The 22,384-nt window shown below is 45.8% G+C and overlaps 1 protein-coding gene across 1 annotated transcript in view; it reads right to left on the minus strand.

The window, feature by feature from the left end:
* Positions 1 to 22,384, minus strand: part of FSTL4 (follistatin like 4) — a 251,808-nt gene that overhangs the window by 161,330 nt on the left and 68,094 nt on the right. The window contains exon 3 of the mRNA XM_026063318.1: positions 9,226 to 9,474. Coding sequence (XP_025919103.1) covers positions 9,226 to 9,474 — 249 coding nt within the window. The remainder of the gene's footprint in view (positions 1 to 9,225; positions 9,475 to 22,384) is intronic.

Here is a 22,384-nt window from a genome sequence, read left to right on the forward strand (position 1 = left end):
TTTTTTTTTAAAGGTGTTAATGCTGCTGTTGAAATATCCTTTAATTCCTTTGTTCACTGGTTGATACAGAATGTGAAGCTGTTTGGTTTTATAGGCGATATTACGACCATACACGTCAACTTTGGTGACTGAAAAAGATTAATAGACAAATACTTAAATAAGATGAAACTGATGGCTGCCACCAAGTGAGATGGTTCAGAGGGTCCCCACTCACGACCTTTGCAAAAAAAAAAAACCCACAAACTTTACACAATTTCCTATTCAAAACAAAGTTTTGTGCTTACTCCTTTTTTTACTCCTACATTGCGCTTACTCCTGCACTCCCCAGATGGCCTGGAGCTATCAAAAACGCCCAGGACCGCTGGTTAGGGATGATTGCAGATAACACTGCTTTTTTCACTAGTTCATCCACGGTGCATCTTCCCCCCCCATTCAGCTTTACCGACCACATCTGAGATCTGCCACCATGTACAGGACGCATCTGGGTGGCGTTCCAGCAGCAGGGACATATGGATGCATCTCGGGACACTGGTACAGGTGACCCATCTGTACGCTACAAGGACTTCCTGCAGACACAGCTCTCCTTTTCACTGACTAGTTCACATCTCATGAGCTAGTACAGACATCGTTCTCCACTGCCAAGACAGATGTCATATCTCTCTAGAGAATATACTAAATATTTGCTCACTAACAGTTCCTGGTGGGATACCCTAGGACTTCTCATGAACAATTACACTGGAAAAGCAGCCAATATTGCCTTCTCCTATTCCCAGGTCCTGGGGGCAGCCTGTACTGCCTGTCCGAGTCCTCATTCCGCTCTGTACCAGTAGGGTTACCCCTAAAGGTGTGACATCCTCAGTGAAGGCTTCTTATTAGTAATATGCATTAGGTCGCACAAAGGCTCTTTTTTAGGACTCACTTTTTCATTCTTGTCTGCATTTCTTCTTTGGGAACTTTTTGTGGTTATTTTTGGTTTTCTTCCTTAGGCTCATATTTTCCATTCTGTTAAGTACTTTTAACCTTCAAAGAAAACCCAACTACATCAGGGAGCACTTCACAACTCACTCTTATGGAGCCACAGCTTCACTCCCATGAATTTCAGCAACATGAGCAAAAGTTTTTCAAATGAAAATGAACAGAAAACATTATTAAAACCCTTATACATACTCATAAAAAATTCCTACAACCAAACCTCAGAGCAGACTGTCCCATTTCTGCATCCTTACATAAATCAATTGAACTTCCATAATTTACCCCAAAGATGGATGTAGTCTATTTATTTGGAATTAAGCTGTCAATCACATTTAAGAGGATTCCACCTGAAAGCCAGGTGTAATTGATCACTCCCCAAAGGAATTAATGAACAGGGATTTCCAGCTGAAAAACACAGCATGGGAATAGCGAGGAATCCTTTTTGGTATTCAGAACACCAAGTATATTGAGAACATACTCAGTATTCAGTATATTAAGAACTATATCAGCTGTATTGAGAGCAAACACGTATTTCCATTACATATAGAAGTATGATACATAACATTTGAAACTCCTAATATATTTACATTGGACATTGAAAAGATCATTATAAGCCAGTCCTGCTCTTTGAAGACCCCAGATTCTTCCTGAGTGGGATTAATCACATGCCTACCAACAGCTCTAAATCCATCTTACTGCCACCGAAGCACTGTCAGCAGCACTGCAAATTTAAATCGGGAAATATTAATTGCCAGATGGGAAATCTGCCATTAGTTCACACTCAGATTTTTCCAGCTGGAAAGATACGGAGTGTTAAATGGAGCAGATTTCTTTGCAGTCTGCACACTAGCCGACAGAGCCGGTTTGTCTGCTTTGCAACCACCAAATGAGCAAAACATTCAACACCTTCTCAGGGATGTTTTGAAATGCTGTTCCCTACAACAAATTGCTCCTGGAAGCACCAACGCACGGACTAACGCACGGACAACAAACAAGGTGCAGAGGAAGCAGAGCACCGCCGCCCGCGGCTGAGCTCACAGCTACTTGAGATCAGGGCAACGCTACGTCGCGTGGGTTATCAGCCTAGCTTTTCCCCCCCCCCCCCCAAGTCTGTAATTCATTTACATTCAAGCATTGAAAATTTGCTGTCAACATGCAGATTACCATTTGCCATAATTAGAAAGAAAGCTTTTGAGGATTGAAGGAGAGAAATATCAGCAGTTGAAAATGAAAGATATCATTTTAGGCCACGAAACCGTAAGATTAGAGCATAATTCAGGTGGGCAGGGGGCTCCGGGGGTCACTTGGTCCAGCCTGCCGCTCAGCGGGGCCGGAGCGGGCTGCTCGGGGCTGTTTCCAGCTGAAAACCTCTGCGCACGGAGACTGCGCAGCCTCCCCGGGCAACCCGTCCCCTGCCCGACTGCCCTCCCTCCTGGGGACAAAAACCCTCCTGAGTTTTTCCTTCTCTCCGTCCAGGCTGACCCACTCATTCCAACTTTTCCCCTCGTTTCTCGTTCCCCCACCAGGTGCCACGGCGCAGAACCTGGCTCCATCGTCTATAACGTACCTATGTCACGAGAGACCCATTCCTTTTTACTCTGTCGACGGTACCTACACGCACACCTACAGGCGGGCGGGCAGACTCTGGAAGCCTGGATGTAGGTAAGTAGCACGAAACGCCAGCGGCTCAAAGGCACCGGGCTTGGAGCTGAGCGCAGCAGAGCGTGCAGAGGCGGGGGGGCGTCACGCCAATTTCTGTCCAAATTCCATCCTAAATCCATCTAAAAGTACGATCTACTATGTGCAAAAACTGACCTTGTGAGGAGGAAAATTGCTGCCAAGGAAAGAAAGAAAAGGAAAAAATATATATCTTCAAGTAACGAACCACGTTATTGAAAAAATTACTGACATTTTGGGAGAGACTGGTAGAAGACAGAATGGGACTGGAATACCAGAGCATGAAAATGCTTTTAGAATGCCCCAATTTCCCACGTAATATTCTGTCAGATCAAATAAGATTAGAGATCTAGTACAGCTTGGACTGAAAAAAAAAAAGAATACAGTAATCAGCACAGGTCTAATGCATTTATCTAACTGAAAGTTCAAGAATTTGGTCAACCTAGTTGCACTGAATTCATGTCAGCGTACAAACTAAGTCTGACCAGCTGCAGCACAAAGACACTTGATATCCTAGCAAGAAAAGTTGAGCTTTAAACAAAAAACAAAACAAAACAAAAAAACAAACCACACAGTACACCTAGATAACTATGTCAGAACCTGAGAAGTAAAGAACAAGCGCGGGAAAGCGATGCGGGTGCCGGACGACCAGGCTGGGCTGACACAGGAGCGCTTCAGGACTGCTGATCTCGCAGAAAAAAAGCAAGGGGAAGAATAGAGAGGAAAAAGAGGAAGAAAAAAAAAAGGAATTTATTCCTAAATCCTGAAGAGGGAAAAGCCTAGCTTTAAGAAAAAAAGATGTCTGTAATGTATGCACATTGCAGGAGAAATAAAGTGTTCCCATGTTTCTGGAGAAAGGGAAAAGGCACAGGGAGAAACGGAGAGACGCTGCAGCGAGTGGCGTACGCACAGTTTTGCTGGCTAAGAGACAGAGAAGCGAGTGAAGAGACTGAGTGCGTGTAAAAAGTCAAGAGGAAAGAAAAAATGCGCAGAAGTGGAAAGAAAGGAACCGCTGCTTGGGAAAACAAAGCACAGTCCAAATCACCGCGCTAAAACGATATGGCTGCGTTACCCAAGTCTCTGCATTTATTCAGACAGAAACGTATCCAGGCCAGCTGCTCCTTTCCAACATCTCAGTAATTGTCATCCTGAGCACAGATATCTTTCAGACTTTCACCGCTACTGGAAGCTCTTTTGGGGAAGAGGAATTTCTTTCTTTTCCTCTTTGGCAGAGGGCAAAAGAATTTCATCCTTACATGTTTTGTCACCCAGTCAAAAATGCCAAGCGCTGAAATCAAATGACTACAGGAACTCAAACGGAGGCACGGGCAGAAACCAGCCAGACAAACCCAAAACACCCACAGAGCAGAGAAGTCTTAAATAGAACAATTTCCTCTGGGAAAACCACAGACTCTGTTTCTTACTGATGAAGACATACAGACCAAAAAGAGTTTCCTCAGCTCGGAGTACGGGACACAGGCCAGCGGGGAGAAACGTCCCTCCCGAGACAGCTCCATCAAGGACTTCTGCTTTCTAATATTTCCCTTTGGATTCCAAACATTGAGGAAAGTTTTCCAGCTATTTATCAGCTGCTTTGCCAGCTGAGGAAAGGGGATGGTGTTCATCCTCTCCCAGTGGCAGCAGAAGGGGCGGACGAGGTGCTCGGAGACCTCTGGAGCTGGTGGGATGTCACCACACTCCCCCCGTGGTGCCCAGCTTCTGCTGATGCCGGGAGCAGATGTCCACACACGGCATGCTCCAAGCGGCTCCAGGCGCTGACTTTCCGGATTACGCTCAGAGACATCTAGTAATTTCAAACAACGCTACAGGGGAACCTGAATGTCTTCAGAAAAGCAGTATTAGGAGGAACATCTGGGGAAAATAAGAGATGCAATGAGCAAAATGCAAGTTGCAGTGATGCAAATGCCAAGTTCCAGTTGGTTATTTACTACACCGGCAGGGCAAAACCTAAAAACCTACACACTTGCGAAATGGCACACACACTTCATGTGCTGGATCTTCCAGGTTTCAGGATGCTGCTTCATTCTAGGCTACATGAAGGAGGAATCAGTCATTTGCCCAGAGCCAGATTGATTGTCTTCCGACTCTTCCTTGTATTAATGCTAGTACAGAATAAAATGCCAGTGAGGCAGCAAAAAAAAAAATCAAACAGTGCTTGTAGCAACACATGAGCATTTGCTATACATCAAAGTACTTCACAGATGATATGTTAAAAAAAACAAAAAAACAAAAGAAACCCTAAACAATCCTTTCCTACTCCCAAAATACCAAAACACAAAAGAAACAGATCCTGGCTGCTGGCTTTAACAATTTCTTGCAGAGAGAGCCAGCTCAGTCACTGAAACGGAAGGGGAATATTTGATCTATATTCCATATCTACATTTGCTCTACCTGCACTTTAAGGTCACCCAGCGCAAGGCTAGCCCCCTTGCGAGCTGGCTAAACCAGCCGACCGTACAGACGCCGTCTGCAGCGGTGTTCAGATACTTCTACGCAGGGATTCAAACCTTAATTGAAGAAGTCAGCTGGGACAAAAAACCCTTGAAGAAGCCCATTCATCTGCCTAATTGTACTCAAATAATTAAACTACCTACTTGATAGAAAATAAATGGAAGGTTATGCTTCCTGACAGAGAGAAACCTTATATCCAGCTGAAACAGGGCACTCTGCACCTTCAGGATTTTTCTCCAAGCAGAGACGCCTTATAATGTTGTGTTTATAATGCCGGTATAATCTGTAGCTTAATAGGTTATTATTACTTTTTATTAAAAAGAAAACATTATCATTCTTGATTTACAAATAGGAGACTGAGGTAAAAAGGAATGAAAGGATGCCAGCAAGGTTACTCATGAACTGTGTGGCAGAAACAAGGGCTGAAGCCAAATATTCCTATGGAGTCCTACTCTATAGCAGTGAGATTATTCCCCCTTAAAGGTAAATTTGTTTTTCTACATTTCATCTCTGCAGACAGCAACAGAAGTACTTTTTTATTTACTCATGCAGGAAGGGAGGAGGAGAGCCTCTTTGTTTCTTCCCTTCCATAAAGCTCCCATTCTGCTGAAAAGCGGCTTTGAGCAGGGCTCCATCACAAGAATTTAAGGGTTACTCTAAACTGGGACACAAAACTACTACTTTCTGACATCATTTCATGGTGTGTTCAGGGAAGTACTCAGGCATGACATTGTATCATTAGGTATAATACAGCCATTGCAGAGGCACTGATTACTGCAATGAGAACTCATTTTCTTTAACAGTATATGTGATATGGAACGAATAAAAAGCTGGGCCAGAAACATCATTGTAGAAGGGCAGGCTATATGCAAGAATGAAAGAAATGGCCAAAGAGCCATTTTGGGGAGTCAGGGAAAACCTACAGCACTGAGCGACTGAGTCCCAGCAGGGTCTCCAGGGGTGAAATGAAGACCAGCATTTCGCCTCCCGGACCTCTTCTCTGGAGGTTGCAGCTCCATCCGCAGTTATTCAGGGCTGAAGACTGTTCTCAGCCAGATCCATGCCCTGATCTGGCATCACACAGAGATGCAGCAATGCTAGTGCCAGCGCTCGGCAGGAGGAGCCGGCATGTAGGACGCGGCAGCAACTCAGCTTGGCTCAAACTGATGGCCAAGCCTCGCCTGCAGGCCTTGCAGGGAGGACCAGCGGTGGTGCGGGAGGCAAGGGGAGCGGCGCTGCACAGCTCAAGGTTGGCATCGCCATTTGTGAGCTAGCTGGCGTCCCCGCAGCACGCTATTGAGGGAGCATGTCATGGCCCAACGCACTCCCACGGGGCGTTTAATTGAATAAGGATAAACAACAGCTTCATTAGTGGGAAAGTGTAATTACTCTTCTAATGGTAAAACGAGCTATCCACATAGTTGGTATTGTAAAAGATGCATCTCTGGGACAATAAGATCTTTGCAAAGATGCTCCTTTTTAAAGCGACAAGCAAAATAAACTCTTCACCGTGATCTGTTCCTGCAAACATACCTTTAGGTGACCCTTTTTCAAGGCTACTGTTCTTTTTTCTAACTTCCATACAAAGTCTATTGATCCCAGACTTAATTACCTCCTAATTGCAATGGATTAGCTGAGGTACGAAGGGCGGTCATTTCTCTCCTGGAAGAAGGGCACTAGGCTGGGCTTTTGGAGACTAAGTAACATGACTAGGCTTTAGGTTCAACCTACGTTGATGCAAGATCGCTCACAAGCACCACCACCAACAGCGTGGTATTCAGCAGCAACACCACTCTAATGGCGCGCTGCCGCCTACGCGTGCGGGAACAAACCATTCGTGTGGTCAAGGTGTGGAACGGGGGTGGGACCTCTGAGCAGATCAGCCATCCACCCATCTCGGAGCACGGCCGCACACAAGCTGACACTGGCTTCTCCGGGCACCAAAGCAGGTGCTGAAAATAACGTGGGCTCTTCCAGCATTGATGCAGAAAGCCTTGTCTCATGAAGCAACGGCTTACACAAGTGCATGTGGCAAGTTACAGTACCTCAGCTGATGTTCACCGAGTCAATCCTACGACTGATTCCTCCATCCCATCAAAAGCCAGACCCTTCCAAACCTATTAGATTTTGCAATGCTGAGCACAGCTGTGTCTAGATAGCTCTGCAAATTTTCAGCTAGTCTATCTGTGTCTCAGGGCCTCATCAGCAGGACAAGCACAGTAATGTTCTCCTATCTCCAAAGGGTATCCTATCTTACTAGACACTTGCCTATCTCTTCAAATAGGCCCCTATTTCTTAAATACGCTCCTCTGACATCGTGTACTCGCATCTGTTAGTAAATGAGAGCATGTGATGGATAGCTCTGTGTACAGTTAGACTCCTTAGGGGCTCAAGTGCCCAGTGAGCTGAAGATAATGGAATTATTTTCATATTTGATCACGTAAATGTCACTGGAGATGTTTGCAACAACCCACTCAAATCTTTCTGTACGTATAAGGAGTCATATTTGACAATGAGTTTTCAAGATATACTCTAGTGAGGCCTTTATAAGACCTCTTATTAGAACTAAAATAATTTGGGACTTCTCCCACTCTCTGGCATTATATCACACAGCTTTTGCTACTGCAACCTCACTTGATTTGTGACAGGATGGTACATGGCATTAAAAATGTTAAAGACATAGGACTCCACTCCTCTGGTCATTTGGACCAATGACAGTAATGGAATTTGCTACTATACCAGTAAAACAGCTAAACATGTATGCATCATCCTACTGGTAACCAGAATCGTCTTTAAAATTCTCACGACTTAATCACCGTAGTGCTTAAACGCCTACCAGAGTCGGGCTCATTGTGCAAGGAGAGCTGCGATAACGGAATAAGAAACTACCCTTGCTCCAAGGAGCTCACGTCCATAGTCTCCTCCCCACGTTCGGTCACTGTGCACGCTCTTACCAACGTCACCGCGTCCTGAAACGGGCACGACGGAGCCACCAAACACACAGTGAGGTTTCACACGTCAGACGGAAACACCAGATTGGTCTTTGTAGGCCAGAGGAGCCTATAGGGCTGTGAGCTAAATGTCAGCACTATGCCAAGGAACCTGGCCTAGTAAAGGAATACCTGGGGGGTTTTTCGCACACACTGCATATACACTCTATTTAGCTATGAACTTCATCCAGAGATTATGCAACTTATTTTGCACTGTTTTTCCTGGAAGAACAAACATTTTGAAACAGCAGCATGTAAACTCTAATTCAGAGCACTGCTCCTTCTGTGGGAGTACTGAACTTCCAAAACCCCTATTTTACGCGTTCCATTTTTGCACAGACACATTTATGCAATGAACTGATTTGCTAGTTATTTGCTAAAGAAATACATCTTCAAGGCCTTCATCATTTGCCTGTCATCATTCTTACGTTCCCTCGGTACACTTCCACCCCTCTGACTTTGTCTCAATAGTTCTTCTCCTTTTGCTGTGTCATTTAAGTGGGTTGAAATGCAGTTATCAGGTGCAGTGCCCTTTAAAAAACGCTGACCCCGTGGAGCTGATGGTTCCCAAAATATCCACAGCATGTCCCACCCTATCCTACCTCATCACATCTATCGTAAAGCCCCTTGCCAAAGCCTAGCATGCTCAGTGAAATGCACTGCTCAGCTGATACACGCTCAGTTTCCGCATTCAGTTTCAGGAGAGAATTATGATTTTGTTTCTCATTTGTGCAACAAACTTTTTGTAATACTGTGTACTTTTTTTTTTTTTAAACATCTTAGTCTTGTTTGAAGCCTCACCAAAGGAATTAGATCGTAAAACGTTATTATGCTAGAAATTGTAAGTACCGAATAGCACAACCAGAGTGCACGCAATGCATACAATGATGTTAATTATTTACCAGTACTCAGTTTGATTACATTTTGGGCAACGGTACTCAGATTTTAATGGCTGCATAAAGCATTGTGTTATGTTCTATGGAGTCCTAGAATAAATCATCTTTTAAAAATTTATCTCTTAGAAATAAAGCATACCATTCAGCCATTTATCAGGATTAAGGAAAGATGAATGATGGAAGTTCTGTAGAAGTATTTATTTTTAATGATGCCCTACCTTTGAAGAAACAGTCCTTGCTGTGGATAATGTAGATCTTCTTCCTCTGCAGACACGAGGCTCGATGCAGTTGACAGTGATTTTCATAAAATTTGCCATCAGATCCACACACCGGCATGTAGCTGGGCTTGCAGTCTTCTACACACCTGCACTCCGGCTGGCCGGTCTCCTTGTTAACCACGCACTTGCTCCCCCGGCCGCAGTACTTCTTTTCACACGATGCGTGCAGGCCATCCTGCCCATAAAGCACTGCAAAGAAGAGAAAACGTCAGCGTTCGCTCCTTTGCCTAACACAGCACGCGCGTTTGTCACGGCAGCACGACGATCACAAGCTCCAAGATAACAGGACTGGGAGGCTAGAAGCACACCCCGTTGGAGAGCAGGACGGGACAAGTTGGAGAGGACCTTCACATTTGGGCTCACAAGCTCCAGCTCTGACTCAAACTATCGAAGCATGAAAAGCGTTTGACTGAAAAGCGATGGACATGGGACCTGGTGCTCTTTTAGTCCTTTGCAAAAGTAGACCCCAGAATAAAATCCAGAGAGAGTATTTCAGTGTCCAAAGTTTGGACATACGTTCAAAAAAGCAGTTTAGAAATCCTGCGCTCCTCTAGCCGCCACCCCCCAAGGAGCTTCATTGCAGACTGCGACCTTCCCCGCGTACCTGCGCTCCCTCACTATTGGCCAGAGGCAGAATATCCCCTTGGCTAAGAGTCGCACAGATTTCATCGTAGGTTAACGTAGACAATTGGTGAGAGCTTTGGAAAAAAAATAACCCCCAAGATGGAGTAGCGCTGAACTCAACACAATATGATGGGAAGAGGCATCTGGCTGCAAAAACGCCTATCAGAATCTACCCCCGTACTCCGAGAAGTGAGTGCAAAATAATTTTGTACTTCTTTTAAAAATTCATCGGCCATCATGTTCTGCACATTACTGTACTATCTATTGTTTGATGTTATTAAAAGGCAAAGGAAGTTGCCTTGACGCTGTAATATTTTCTGCTTCTGAAATTTCCTCACTTAAAGGCTTACAACAGAACATTATTGTAATTTATTTGGGACAGGATACTTCCAAACAAGCCACCACTCAGAGCAATAATTAGCATTAAACTCAATGAAGAGAGTTTCAGGAAATTAGATTGTTCTATGTTAATTGGAGTATACAAAGTTGAGAATTACAAAGGGACGCTGCAAAAGGCGTAATTAAAACACGAATAAACATTTAGCAGCCTGCAGCATGCAGCCACCCAGAAGCAGCGGTCGAGGGCTGGGCTGCGCTCCTGAGTCACTTTGGACCAGCTGCGCAGGGTCGAAGCCAGGCCCGATCGCCCATGTTTCCCACACGTAGCCTCGACTCTCGGCACCCGTTTGGTGTGCGCTAGCTGGATCCCTTTGGAAGAAAGCACAGCTCTAAACGCCCTCCAGCTCCTGATGGGACAAACCGCATGGTGGCCGTGTCACCACTGCATCCTCCAGGTGCGCCCAGGGCATTTTCCAAGCGGCAGAGCTGTTCAGCCAAGCAGACCAGAGCAAATTAATCCAAAGAAGCCCCTCCGCTAATCACATGCAATGGAGAAGCGAGGAGCATCAGCACTAGCTACTTCAGTCTGTTGACCACTTTTTATGATGCTAAATTCCTGGCTAATGTAGACACAGCCTCTGCTTGCCCAACGTCCAATCTGAAGTGCACCAGTGCAGAAGCTGCATTTCATCTCCTAATGACCAAGGGGTTAAAGCACAAAAAACAAGCAAGAATTTCTGCATGTAACAAACTCCCATTTTTCTTGGTCCCAGTTAAGTCTTTGTTTTTATCACTGTAAATCTGAAAGGAAAAAAAAATCTGTTATTGGAGGATTAACTATTTGACTCAATAACTCATTAAAATTCCTCCAACTTTGCCAACCTGAGAAATATTGACTTTTTCCCGACTCGTAATAAACTAGAAGGTCAAAGTATCTCTGAGCAGCATCAAACATACAGTCCCTGGAAGGAGCATCTGAATATTCCTTAGGTACTTTTCTCATCGTTCCAGGGTTCCCGCAAAACATCCTCAAGAACGCAGATGCCGCAACCTCTCTGCCAGACCTCATCGCCAAGGTCACCTGCAATCACAGCGTGCCGCCCACCAGCCCAGCACGCCAGGGTGCTGCTTGAGCAAGCCCTGTTGAGCACCGTCATCCTCCCGGAGCAGGACCTACACCCTTGCAGGGGCTCGGCTTGCTCAACCCAACGTGACGCACTCGGAGATGCTCCGGAGACTGCTCCTGAGGCTCAAGGTACTCAGCATCAAGCTCTGGGAGGTATCATTGGCTATAGAGATACGGAGCAGATGGAACTCAAGCAAAGCCCTTCCTGCGCTGTCTTGAGCGCCAAAAATTGACCACACGCAGTGACGCAGGTAGTGGTGCAGGACCCGACCCCGTGGCACGTCGCGGTCCGTAGGGCTATGCCGCACCATCGCATTTCTCTCCCTGAGCTCCCGCAGAGTGGCGGGCGCGAACCCCTCCAGCCGCCGCGGGGCCGCCCCGGGCACCCTCCCCACAGCCCTTCTCCCCTCCTGCCCCTCACGGGCCGCTCCGATTCAGCGGGGCGGGTGGGACCAGGTGGCAGCGGCTCCTCGCTGCCCACCCAGTGATGCAAGGCGCCAGCAGGGGCAAAAATTCTCCTTGGACCCTTGAGTAGTTTTTTTTCCATTTTGATTTTTAATACAAACTCAACATTACTGCCAAAACATTACTTAAGAACCATTCCTATTGTTATGGAAATTTTACCTCTCTTAATGGTGCATCACAGACTTGGAAAACTGAGAGCTTATAGAAAAGACAAAATCCCCTGGCTGCTTTACGTCCATCCCATCCATCTACGTTCATCCACAGTAACCATGGAGAAGTCGTGGAAAGCCAGTCTGCCGCGTGGGTTTTGTAGGTAGTCGGGTTTCTTCCACGCTCCCAGGTGAAGTCCTGCCTAAGCCCTCAGCCGAGCGCGGGCAAGGTGGGCAGAGAGGACACCCCATGCCTGACGCTGCAAGAGGAGATGGTGATGGCCAGGAGAGCGGCGCGGGCAGGAGGGGACCTCCCCGACAGCCCGGGGCCGCCGGCTTGGCCAGGTCCTGGCACAACTTCCGAGAGGGGCAGAGATGCCGGCAGGCAGCTCAGCACCACCAAGCAAGGCTGCTCTGGCCACTTTTTTGTCACATTATTAAAAGTGACTGAATTCCCCACTCCGACAAGCATTATTAAAAACAGAAATGGGAAAGGTAATCAAGTGAAACTAGCCTCTAACTGCTAGCAGTATTTATGAGCCCCACTGTACTGCATGAAAAAGATAGAATTTATTTAATTTATTAGTCACAAAGAAAGTCATTTACGGAGGTTAAAAATTGATCACCTTGCAAAACAAGCCACTTTTCGACACTAATTAAGTTTGCTCAACATGGCTAGAGACTGACTTGCTATATTACATTAAAGTCGGCATGACGGAAGGAGGAAGCCCACTTGCGTACGCCCCTGCAAACACTTTGCTGCGCAGATCGGTGGCTGGCTGGCCCCTGCAAAACGTGGCGTTCCAGCCAGAAAGCCACCCACCCTCGGCACTGCCGGTAAAAGAAACCACTTTTGGAACCTGTATTTAAAAGTGGACTTCTATCCACACATGCTCATATACGCATATATAAGACTTACCAGGCGCTTCCCAAGACACCTGACTTGCCACCACTTCACTTTTGCTGATAATAAGATGTTACAGCACCGGACCTTAAACCTTCCCTTACTAGCACATATTTAATATACGTTTCTTGAATAACTCACGGCTTGAAGTAACAACAGTTCAGATGCATGAATACTGCACCTGGCTTCCGTTCAGCTAGCAAATGCCTACACACACTGTTACTGCAGCAATAAAAAAAAAGAAAGAAAGGAAACATAAAGCAAGAATTTCGTAATAATCTTCTCTACGAGTTTCTCAGTCTTTTTTCATTGCATGCCTATTACGAAAGTGGAGAGGCAGAAAAGCCACAGTAATTCACCTGGCATTAGGGGCATCGCAGCAGCACACATTCATTCTCAGTTACAAGCCCTCGGTGTTAGAATTTATTTATTTATATAAAGCAAAATCGGCCACTTATCCTGGAGAAAAATACAGACTGCAAGACCCGCTTCAAGCACGTTTTGCTAAGGACGCAAAATATCGACGCTGGTTTCTTCCAGGGTTTGGGATAACGAGAGGGGCCGGCCGAGGTTTCGGCAGTAGAGACCATCACCGCTGTGCTCATTTGGGTGCTCGACATGAAAGGAGAGATATGCCATCTTGCTGACGACATGGAAAACAGTTCAAAACCCATAAACACCACAATCACACATCTCCAATGAGCCCCGTGGCGACTGTGGTGTCCCGGGCAGCAGCCGGGTGAGCGGCGTGCCGGGACCACGGCCCCGGACCACCACCTGCCAAAGCAGGACGAAGGACCTGCTCCCACGGCCACGTTAGTTCACAGATTTTTCCACTCCTGCCAATACAATACCTTGCACACCGGGCAGCGTAAAAGTCATTCCCTTTACAAAGGTCAGAGAGAGGAAAATTAAAAGGGTAAGATAAAAATTATCATTCTAAGATAGTTTTCCTATCCTAATAATGTTGTTTTAATCCAATCTTCTGGGCACTCAAGGACAACAAGCAAATATCGTTGCACTCGGAGGCAACTAGCAACTCCTCTTTCACTCGCGTTTCTGGTCCTGTCCTTAAATTTATCATCGCTGCTGAAGGGAACGGGGCTTCTCCTGGGGCATTTTGCAGAAATCTCATAGAAAGGGATATAATATACATTTATTTATGTATATAATATTATATATTTAATAGCATGTGTTTGAAGTTGCTTGTGTTGAGTGTGCTGCAGGAAACCCAGCCGCGACAGTCGTGCCCCAGCGGCGTGCTCCTGCGGGCAAGCTGTACCTGCTACAAAATACACGCTCCCACATTACAGAAAAGTTGCCAAGTTTAAAAAGCAAAACAAGAACAGCTAAAAGAAAGGCGAACCTACTCTGAAAAGGAGCGTTGTGACAAACAGCTACAACGATAACACCAGCACTAAGGGAACTGCTTAATACATGTGCACAGTTCAGCACTAAATAAATAAAAAGAAGAAATGCTCAACCGAAGTTCAGTGGCAATGTGCAGTTATTCCATAAATAGCACAAGGAGGCACTCAAAATCATAGAAAAATTTCCTGTATCAATTTTTGCATCTGAAAATCTTCTCTGTCAGGAAAATGAAACCCATAACAGGTGATACCATGAAAATGCAATTGAAAATTTCAAGTAAGTAACTATGAGCAATTAAACTAATTTTTGCCCCATTTCCAATCCTTTTAACCATGATAAGTTCAAAAGCTTCATTAAATATTATTTTGGGATGGTATTATGGTTTATGACTGCACTAATAAGGAAAAAGAGGCAAGAAACATGAACAAATCAGAAGATCAAAACTATGTAAAGCATATATGCAGATTACTGAGGAAAAAATACCCGCCAATGTATGAGAGCATATATATTTAGATACTTGCCATGAAACTGTATCATGCACAATTTGCTTGATTGTTCTCCCTTGGAAGAGCTACTGAAGAGATGATTCATACAATTGTGCTCTATTAACTGTTTATCTAAAGTTATCTAGGATAGGTGCTTCCCACTGAAGGCAATTTCATTGCATTACCGCCGTGCAGCAGGTATAGACACAGGACCCAGCTCTGCCGGATGGATGCCGCAGGATGCAGCTCCCTGCGGGACCCCCGTACCTTTGCTGACCGAGGAGCAGATAACAGGCCCCTCCGAGAACCCTGGTTCAGGGGACAACCACACAACGGGGCAACCAAGAGAAGTCTCAACAGCAGCAGCTGACCAGACTGATTTATTGCTAGCATTCATCAGAACGATTTAATTTAATTTTTCCTTGGGCACCAATGCTGAACACATGGTGAACAACCCAGAGAACCTGGGTAGCAATGCGCGTGTGCACACGCGTGTGCGTGCACGCATGTACATATTTATTTTTCTTGATCCCATTTTTAACCGTCTCAGTGTTGCACAGCTGGAAGAACACAGAAACTTTCCCAAATTGGATCTGCAGGGAACAGATCACATTAATAGTTCGGCTTTCATTGGTAAAACTCGATACCAAAAGAATACACTCTTCCGAAGGAAGGAAATGAAATTCCCACAGGTTGCTGCTCAGCACCAGGCTTGCTGCCTTTCATCTTTTCCATCAGTCTCTGACCGACCCATTGCCTCACTCCTCCTCTCAGGACCTGCCTTACTTTTCTCCCTGTTTCCAGTTGTCTTTTATCTTCTGACCAGCACAGCAAGCTCTGTGGGCTACTATAAAAGACATGAGAAATCAATAATCCAGTGTCATGCCTCCTTCTGATATTCCTTGAATGAAATTCTTGCAGCAGAGACCACGAGGTGGTCAGAATCCAACAACAAGATAACTACAGACGACTTGCCCGTTTTCCTGGTCATCTCTCCAGTTACATTGCCAACGGAGTGGCTGGAAGCAAGCTGAATAGGCTAGACCTTTCCAGCTGTGTTATTAAGCGTTAAATCTGATGGCAAAGCTGGCCCGTTGCACACTATCCATGCATGCTTCCTTCTCCTCGCTCCCGTTTTCCCCGAAGCACGATGGGCCTGCCGGCCCCCTGCAGCGCTCCCGCTCCCCGCGGCTGCGAGACCCTCCTGAGCCCCCCTGTGCTGTGACCCTGCAGCCCTCCGCCGCTGAGCTGCCCCCACCCCTCCTCGGTGCAAAGCAGCAGCCCCTCATTTCCACCTTCTTCCAACATCTGATGCCAAAACTTTGGAAACCTGACCCTCTCTTAACTTTCAGGAAGTTGGGACACAAATGACCCTTCTTGTTCTATCAGCTCCCACTGGGACCAGCGATCTAAATAGAGCTGAATTTTTAAGTTGTCTGAGCTGAGAACCAAATCCTTGCTTGAGATGTGTGGCTCAGCCCCCCTCGACTTGGAGGAGGGCAAAAAACAAAACAAAACAAAAAACAAAACACTCCAGTAAACTCTGTATATTAGGCCGTGCTGCAGTGAAAGGGAGACACGCGCATGCCCACCGTTTACCAGGCCTACGTAAAAACTCCTGCAGTTCTTCTACTGCAATATTAGCAATGGTTCAAGGACAAAAGATGCTAAGTTTCCATCTTAGGGGTATTCTACAGTCTCATGGAAATCTCTCCATTTTCTAGTCTGTTGACTCCCTACATTGCATTAACACCATATAAAATTACTTTCCTTGGTTATTATATGCATGTTTTCCTCTTGCATAGGCACAAAGCAAATGTTACTGCATACTGGATGGAAAGGTTTTTCAGTTTCCTGGCTATTTATTTTCTCACTCAGTGCATCCATTTATAAGGCTTACTATGAGGGGAAAAAAAAGTTCATTATCACATTTGTCTCAAAAATGAACATTTTTCTGACAATTTCTTTTCAGTTGGAAGAGGAATAGAAAAAAGCTTTTATAGCTAATACCCATTCAACTTCCTTATTACATTATTCTTCAATTCTGCTCTTAGTAAAAATCATCTGACTTGCACCAAACCCTGCCTCTGTGCGAGGTCTCATTCTGATCGATCACAGAGACCTCCGGTAGCGTTCTCGTAGCAATGCCTGTGTCAGCACCGCTGTTCACATCCCCTTTTAAGAGGTGCACGTTGCACAGGTCAGCCTTACAAATCAACTCTCATTCTTGAAAGACATTTTTCAAGCTCTGTTGAAACACAGCCCGAAAATGTAAAACAGGCAGAAGCAACTCAGACTTTCACCCCCTTCCCTCACTGCTAGAAAAGGATGGAGACTGGCACTGGGTATAAATGAAAAATAAAATAATTAAGTGCCAGGTTTTCCAGGAGCTTCCACATCATACCTTGGAATTAGCATTACTTGCAAGTATATGGTAGCTTGGAAGAACGGACTCTATTCTGCTCCAACATTAGAAGCACTTAACTTCGCAAACAGTAGAGGGAACATTCAAAATGTGAATCCACTGAGGACTCCCCTCTCTGACCCCCTATATCTGTCGCACCTACAGCAAGAGAAATAAGACACTCAAAACGGTCACTCCTCTTCAGCAAAGGAAACCTCTTACCCTCCAAGGGAAGCAAGGAGGAACCCACAAGCCCACCTCCAGGTGGACCTGGGGAGCAGCCTCCCCTCTGCAGTGGGATAGAGGATTTAACATCCAAAACAGAAAAAAAAAATCTAAACATTTACAAAGAGCAAGGTGTCAGAAAGAAAACAAGCCCCATCCTGCGGCATCCTGAAAGCAACCCTTCTTCTCCCCAACAAATGCTTCCTAATAAGCCCTCTCACAGGAGGTCAAGTCCAACCAAAGTTGCATGCAATCTTCTGCTGTGCAAGTTTGGCAGGCTTATAATAAATCATACATACAATTTGGAGACAATTCAGTTTAGTCTGTTAAGACAATAAACCTACAGTCTCTTTTACAGTCCCTCCTCCTACCCCTTCTCTCCCAAACTAGATCAATTTTCTAGAGCCAGTCTATCAATAGTTGGATATACGCACAACTTGCATGTACGCACGACTGGGGACATTTCCACTGTAGAATCAGTCCTTCAGTGCTGTGCATACATGACTGCAGAGAACTGTGTTAAAATCAGGGACTGGGTTCATAAACAGTTTTGTGAGAGACTGTTGCTGGGCTTTAACATTTTTCTGCAGAAGTTGCTATTTACTGAAAATAAATGGAGAGAAAAGAAAGAAGTATTAAAGCCATTTAGCTGTAATGGGGTTCGTGTTAGTGCAGGTGCTTGGCATTTTGGCGTTTTTTACTTCTCAGTAAAGTGTAACGCATGTTTGACTCATGGCTACTTCGCCTGATTGAAGAGGCAGCCCAGCAACGGGATTCGTGGCATTCCTTTATCACATCTAAATCAGCATAAACTTCCTGCTGAAAACTGTTGAGGTTGCACAGTGTCTTTTCACATTTTTTCCCGAGACATTTCATTTATGTTTTCCTGACTAGACGCCTTAGAGCCTCATACATTATAAGCAAAAGAGCTTTACCGTGCGACAGAAGTGTGAGGCAAGAGCCAAACCGTTCCATTATAGGGAGAATTACAATCCTGTAACTACCGAATGAGGATGTATTACATCGGCATTGGGACACAGGAGAAAGGGCGTTTTTATAAATCAGTTTTGAGCCATTCCGCAGAAAGGGAAATAACTGGTGGAGGGACCACTCACTGACTCGACGTAAATAAGTTGCTTGCTTGCCTGCGCGTATGCCTGATCTTCGTTCTCAATGAATCACTTAATTTCAGTCAAGGAGAAAACCGCAGCATGCAAAGGCCCAGAGAGAGGAAGAGCCGCGGGAGGCACGCAAGGAGGAGGAAGGGGATGGGAGAGGAGAGGCTGCGCAGGAGCCGGCACGGCACGCGGCACCCCAACCTCCAACAGCCCAGCACAGGCTTCCCCGCTGCAAACGGCTCAGCTCCCCAAAGAAAAACGATCTATGGAAAAGCTGGGGAAAATCAGGTTCCCCAGGAAGTCCTGCCAAGGCTGACGAGCCCCTCTGTCCTGTTGGCAATATTGCTCCTCTTCAAGAGAGCAACTTGGCCTCACAACTGCTCATTAGACGTCTAAATGTCCTTTGGAGAGGGACAGGCCAGTAGAGCCGAACAGCAGCATTTCCTCACTGTGCTCTGCAACCCCACCGCGGTCTCCAGCGGCATCATAAGCAACCAGCAGATGACCCACAGAATTGTATTTAGCAGGAATTTTTGCATCTTTTTGAAGTTTGATATGAGTGCACCCTAGAACAGCGGAAGTGGTTAGTGATTTCCTTCTAGTTACAGAGAGAAAAAACATTTTAACCTACCACATCCATGGTGACCATGGTACTTAGGAAATCCTTTTCTGCCCAAACAGCTTCAGTGGGATTCCAGAGAAGAGGAAGGCAGTGAAAGATGAGGAGAAAGGACATTTTCTAATCACCAGCCTACGAGCGCAGCCTACGAGCTGCGCTGGTGCAAGGGAGGGAGCCAGGATGGCCAATACCAACAAACTCCCACCACAACCCCCCTAGAAACCCAGCCAGGACTTAGCCATTTCCCAACTCAAGTTTTACTCAGGCTGCTAGAATGTTTTCAGAGAAGTCACTGAAAAAGAAAACTGCATGTTTTTAATTTTTTTAAGTGAAGAACCACTCCAGCAAAAGGTCCAACCATTCCCAACCATAATACTACTCAATGTGTCTAATCAAGTGGACCAACGCACTGCTCAAACCTGCCTCCACCAGGACTGCAGAATTTGGCTTACACATAGCCAAAACAGTGGTTTTGGCAGCTCTAAAATGCACAAAAAACTTGAACTTCAAAGAGCAAAGACCCACCCTCGCCCACCTCTGGGGATCCGGCAAGGCAGAGGGAGGACAGACTGAGAGCCGTTACTTCTTGCCGCCAACAACCCCTGCAATTCATGCCAAATACTTCATTACTTGAAAAAGCCTCCCGGCTCTTTGAGCCCAAAGGGAAGCTTTCAAAATTAGCAAGTTTCCAGAAAGAGAGGGAAAGTGAAAAAACAGGGCTTCCTTTAAAATTAATAAGAACAGGACATGTCTTAAAGATATTATCAATTTCATACATATTACGCAGTGCTTCTGAGATTAGGTTTATAAAAGTTATATATGAACAAAGCACTACTTGATTTAAAACGATAGCAAATTAAAACAAAAACATCTGCCAGCAAGACAGTCGCAAGAGGCAAATATACACATTTCCCTGAGACAGCAAGCAAATCCTAAACGAATACATTACTACCCAACAAGATTACGTGCTTAGCAACTAAAAGGTTGCACAAATTGTGTTGACGAGGGGGTGAGGATGCTTTCAGGTAGCTGCTAAAGCGAACACGCGTAGAGGGAATACTGTATTCCGATGCACGCGTTTCCAGGCAGAGTGATCTAGCTTTAATTTGGGAGGTCAGTGAAGTTTTAAAAACCCATCTGACATACCCCTAAAATCCCCTGACTACTGGTGCTGCTGTAGCAGCTCGCTGTCCTCAAAGAGAAGAGGCTGCAGCGGCTCTCGGCTGTGACTCGGCCCCGGTCGGCTCGAGGGAACAGCAAACGCTCCTTGCGCCAGATGGGGCCACCGCACGGCACAAGTCGGCAACCACCGTCACTCCTCTCCCCCATTCCTCTGCTAGCCCTAAAGAAGGGTTTTTCCAAGGCTAAAAAAACGTGGAGGAGCACCACTTTCTCAGCAGCACCATCTAGTTCCCTACAGCTCCTCGTGCGAATTTTGCAATTCTCCACTGGTTACGTTTTCTATTTGTTGTCTAACCGATACACGGTGCTATATTCCACCACTATTAAAAATTTTATTTCCTTTTCTTTCACTCTCTGCTCCACTGGGGGCCTTTGTTAATTCAGAGACCTTTATCCATTACTGGACAAAATATCACCACTGCGACCGCCACCGGCGGTTGCATCGCAGACCTACTCGCCTTTAGCCGACCATAAGGCGGTCAAGGCTTCCTCCCTGGGGCACGGCTGCTGCCCAGCCCCTCGTCCTGCCTGTTCTACTTTCTCATCAGTAATGGAAGTTACTGACTCTGTGATTGAAGATTTCTCTCTTTCCTAAGAGAGTTTGATGCTCACAGAGCGCTAACCAACCTGCTCCTGAATATCAGGGTTTACGATCTCTTCCTATGGCTGAGGTAGATATTTCCACTACCCACGATCCTCCTTTAGCTGGGACTAGGGGATGCGTCAGGACTGGCACGGAGGTGGGGAACATTTCTCTAGCTAGAAAGAGAGCTGGGTTTTCTCGGTCTGATTTCTCTGTAGACTCAAGGGGATAATTTCTAAGTTTCTGCAAAAGTTTCTGCCCAGTCCTACTGCCCGACTCCCTCCACGCTCACTAGTCACTCATTTGTCTTGAGCTTTCACAGTCTCCTCTTTGCTCCAACAGATATTAAGTGCTCTAAAACAGACTGCACTAAGTGGTCAGAAGCATATGCATCCACACCTGAAGCACCTAAATTAAATAAGACATCTATTTTTATCCACATTTACCCTCCAACAGTTACCTCTCCTCATCCAAAAAGTGGTAGAACTAATGCAATTTCTGCTAGATTACAAACCTTTTACTCGCCCCTCTTTGCCCGCTGCTAAAGGAAGCAATCTAACACGTATTTACCCGATGGAAGCGCTAGAGCCTCTTGAAAAGGTAATGCATTAAAAGAAAAAGCATGATTTTGAAGAATGATTTTGAAAGTGAAAAGCCCTGAAACTTCATGTAACGTTAAAACTGACTCACAGGCTAACAACGCAAAACCTGAACATTACCACAAACGCTAACATTAGTGCTGCTTTTCTTTTCCCTTTATTTATTTAATTTTTTTTGCTGCTCTTTTCTTCTTCATCCCAGGCAGCTGTCTAGAAATACCAAGTCTTTTGGATGGAGACCCACAAGAGGGAAACGAATTAAAAAATACGTACGTATCAGTAACAAACTAAGGGTTTCTGCGGTGGGTGTTTTTTGTTCCAAACAAATCTTGAACTTAATCTGATGTCTGTTAATCAGCCCAGCTGGGGACCCGGTGCAGAGGAGACCGGAAGCCGAGGGCAGCGCTGCGGGCCCCGCGCCGGGGGTGCTCCCCGCGGGGACGCTCGCTCCGGCTCGGACCGGCGCCTCAGCACTGTCCCGCGCTGCGGCGGCCGCTCACTCGCTCCCTCTCGGGTCCCACGTGCAGGAGAGGACGTCCATAAAGCAAGAGCACCGCTATTCACCGCTTTCCCTTTGAAAACGCTCTGTACGTGGAATAAAAGCAAGCCGCAGCTGATAAAAATCAAAACAAAACACTGTTTCCCTTCAAATACAAAGGCATAAAATCAAAACAAGAGGGTTGCATTTAATAACGGAAGAGGAAAAGCCTGGGATAAAAGGCAGGAATAAGCAGCAATCATCAGTCATCAAGATCAGAGCATCTCAAGCAAGAGAAGCACTACAAGGTTTTTTTCCCCCAAGAAAAGGGATGGAATAAAGCGCATTTCGGCACAGGGCACATTTCACGTGTTAAGCGGACCCACCGCAACACGATACTCGCCCGGCTGCAGAAACAGCCGAGCACA

The sequence above is a fragment of the Apteryx rowi genome, unplaced genomic scaffold (assembly GCF_003343035.1).
Source record: "Apteryx rowi isolate R43461 unplaced genomic scaffold, aptRow1 scaffold_2, whole genome shotgun sequence".
In the NCBI taxonomy this organism is placed as follows: domain Eukaryota; kingdom Metazoa; phylum Chordata; class Aves; order Apterygiformes; family Apterygidae; genus Apteryx; species Apteryx rowi.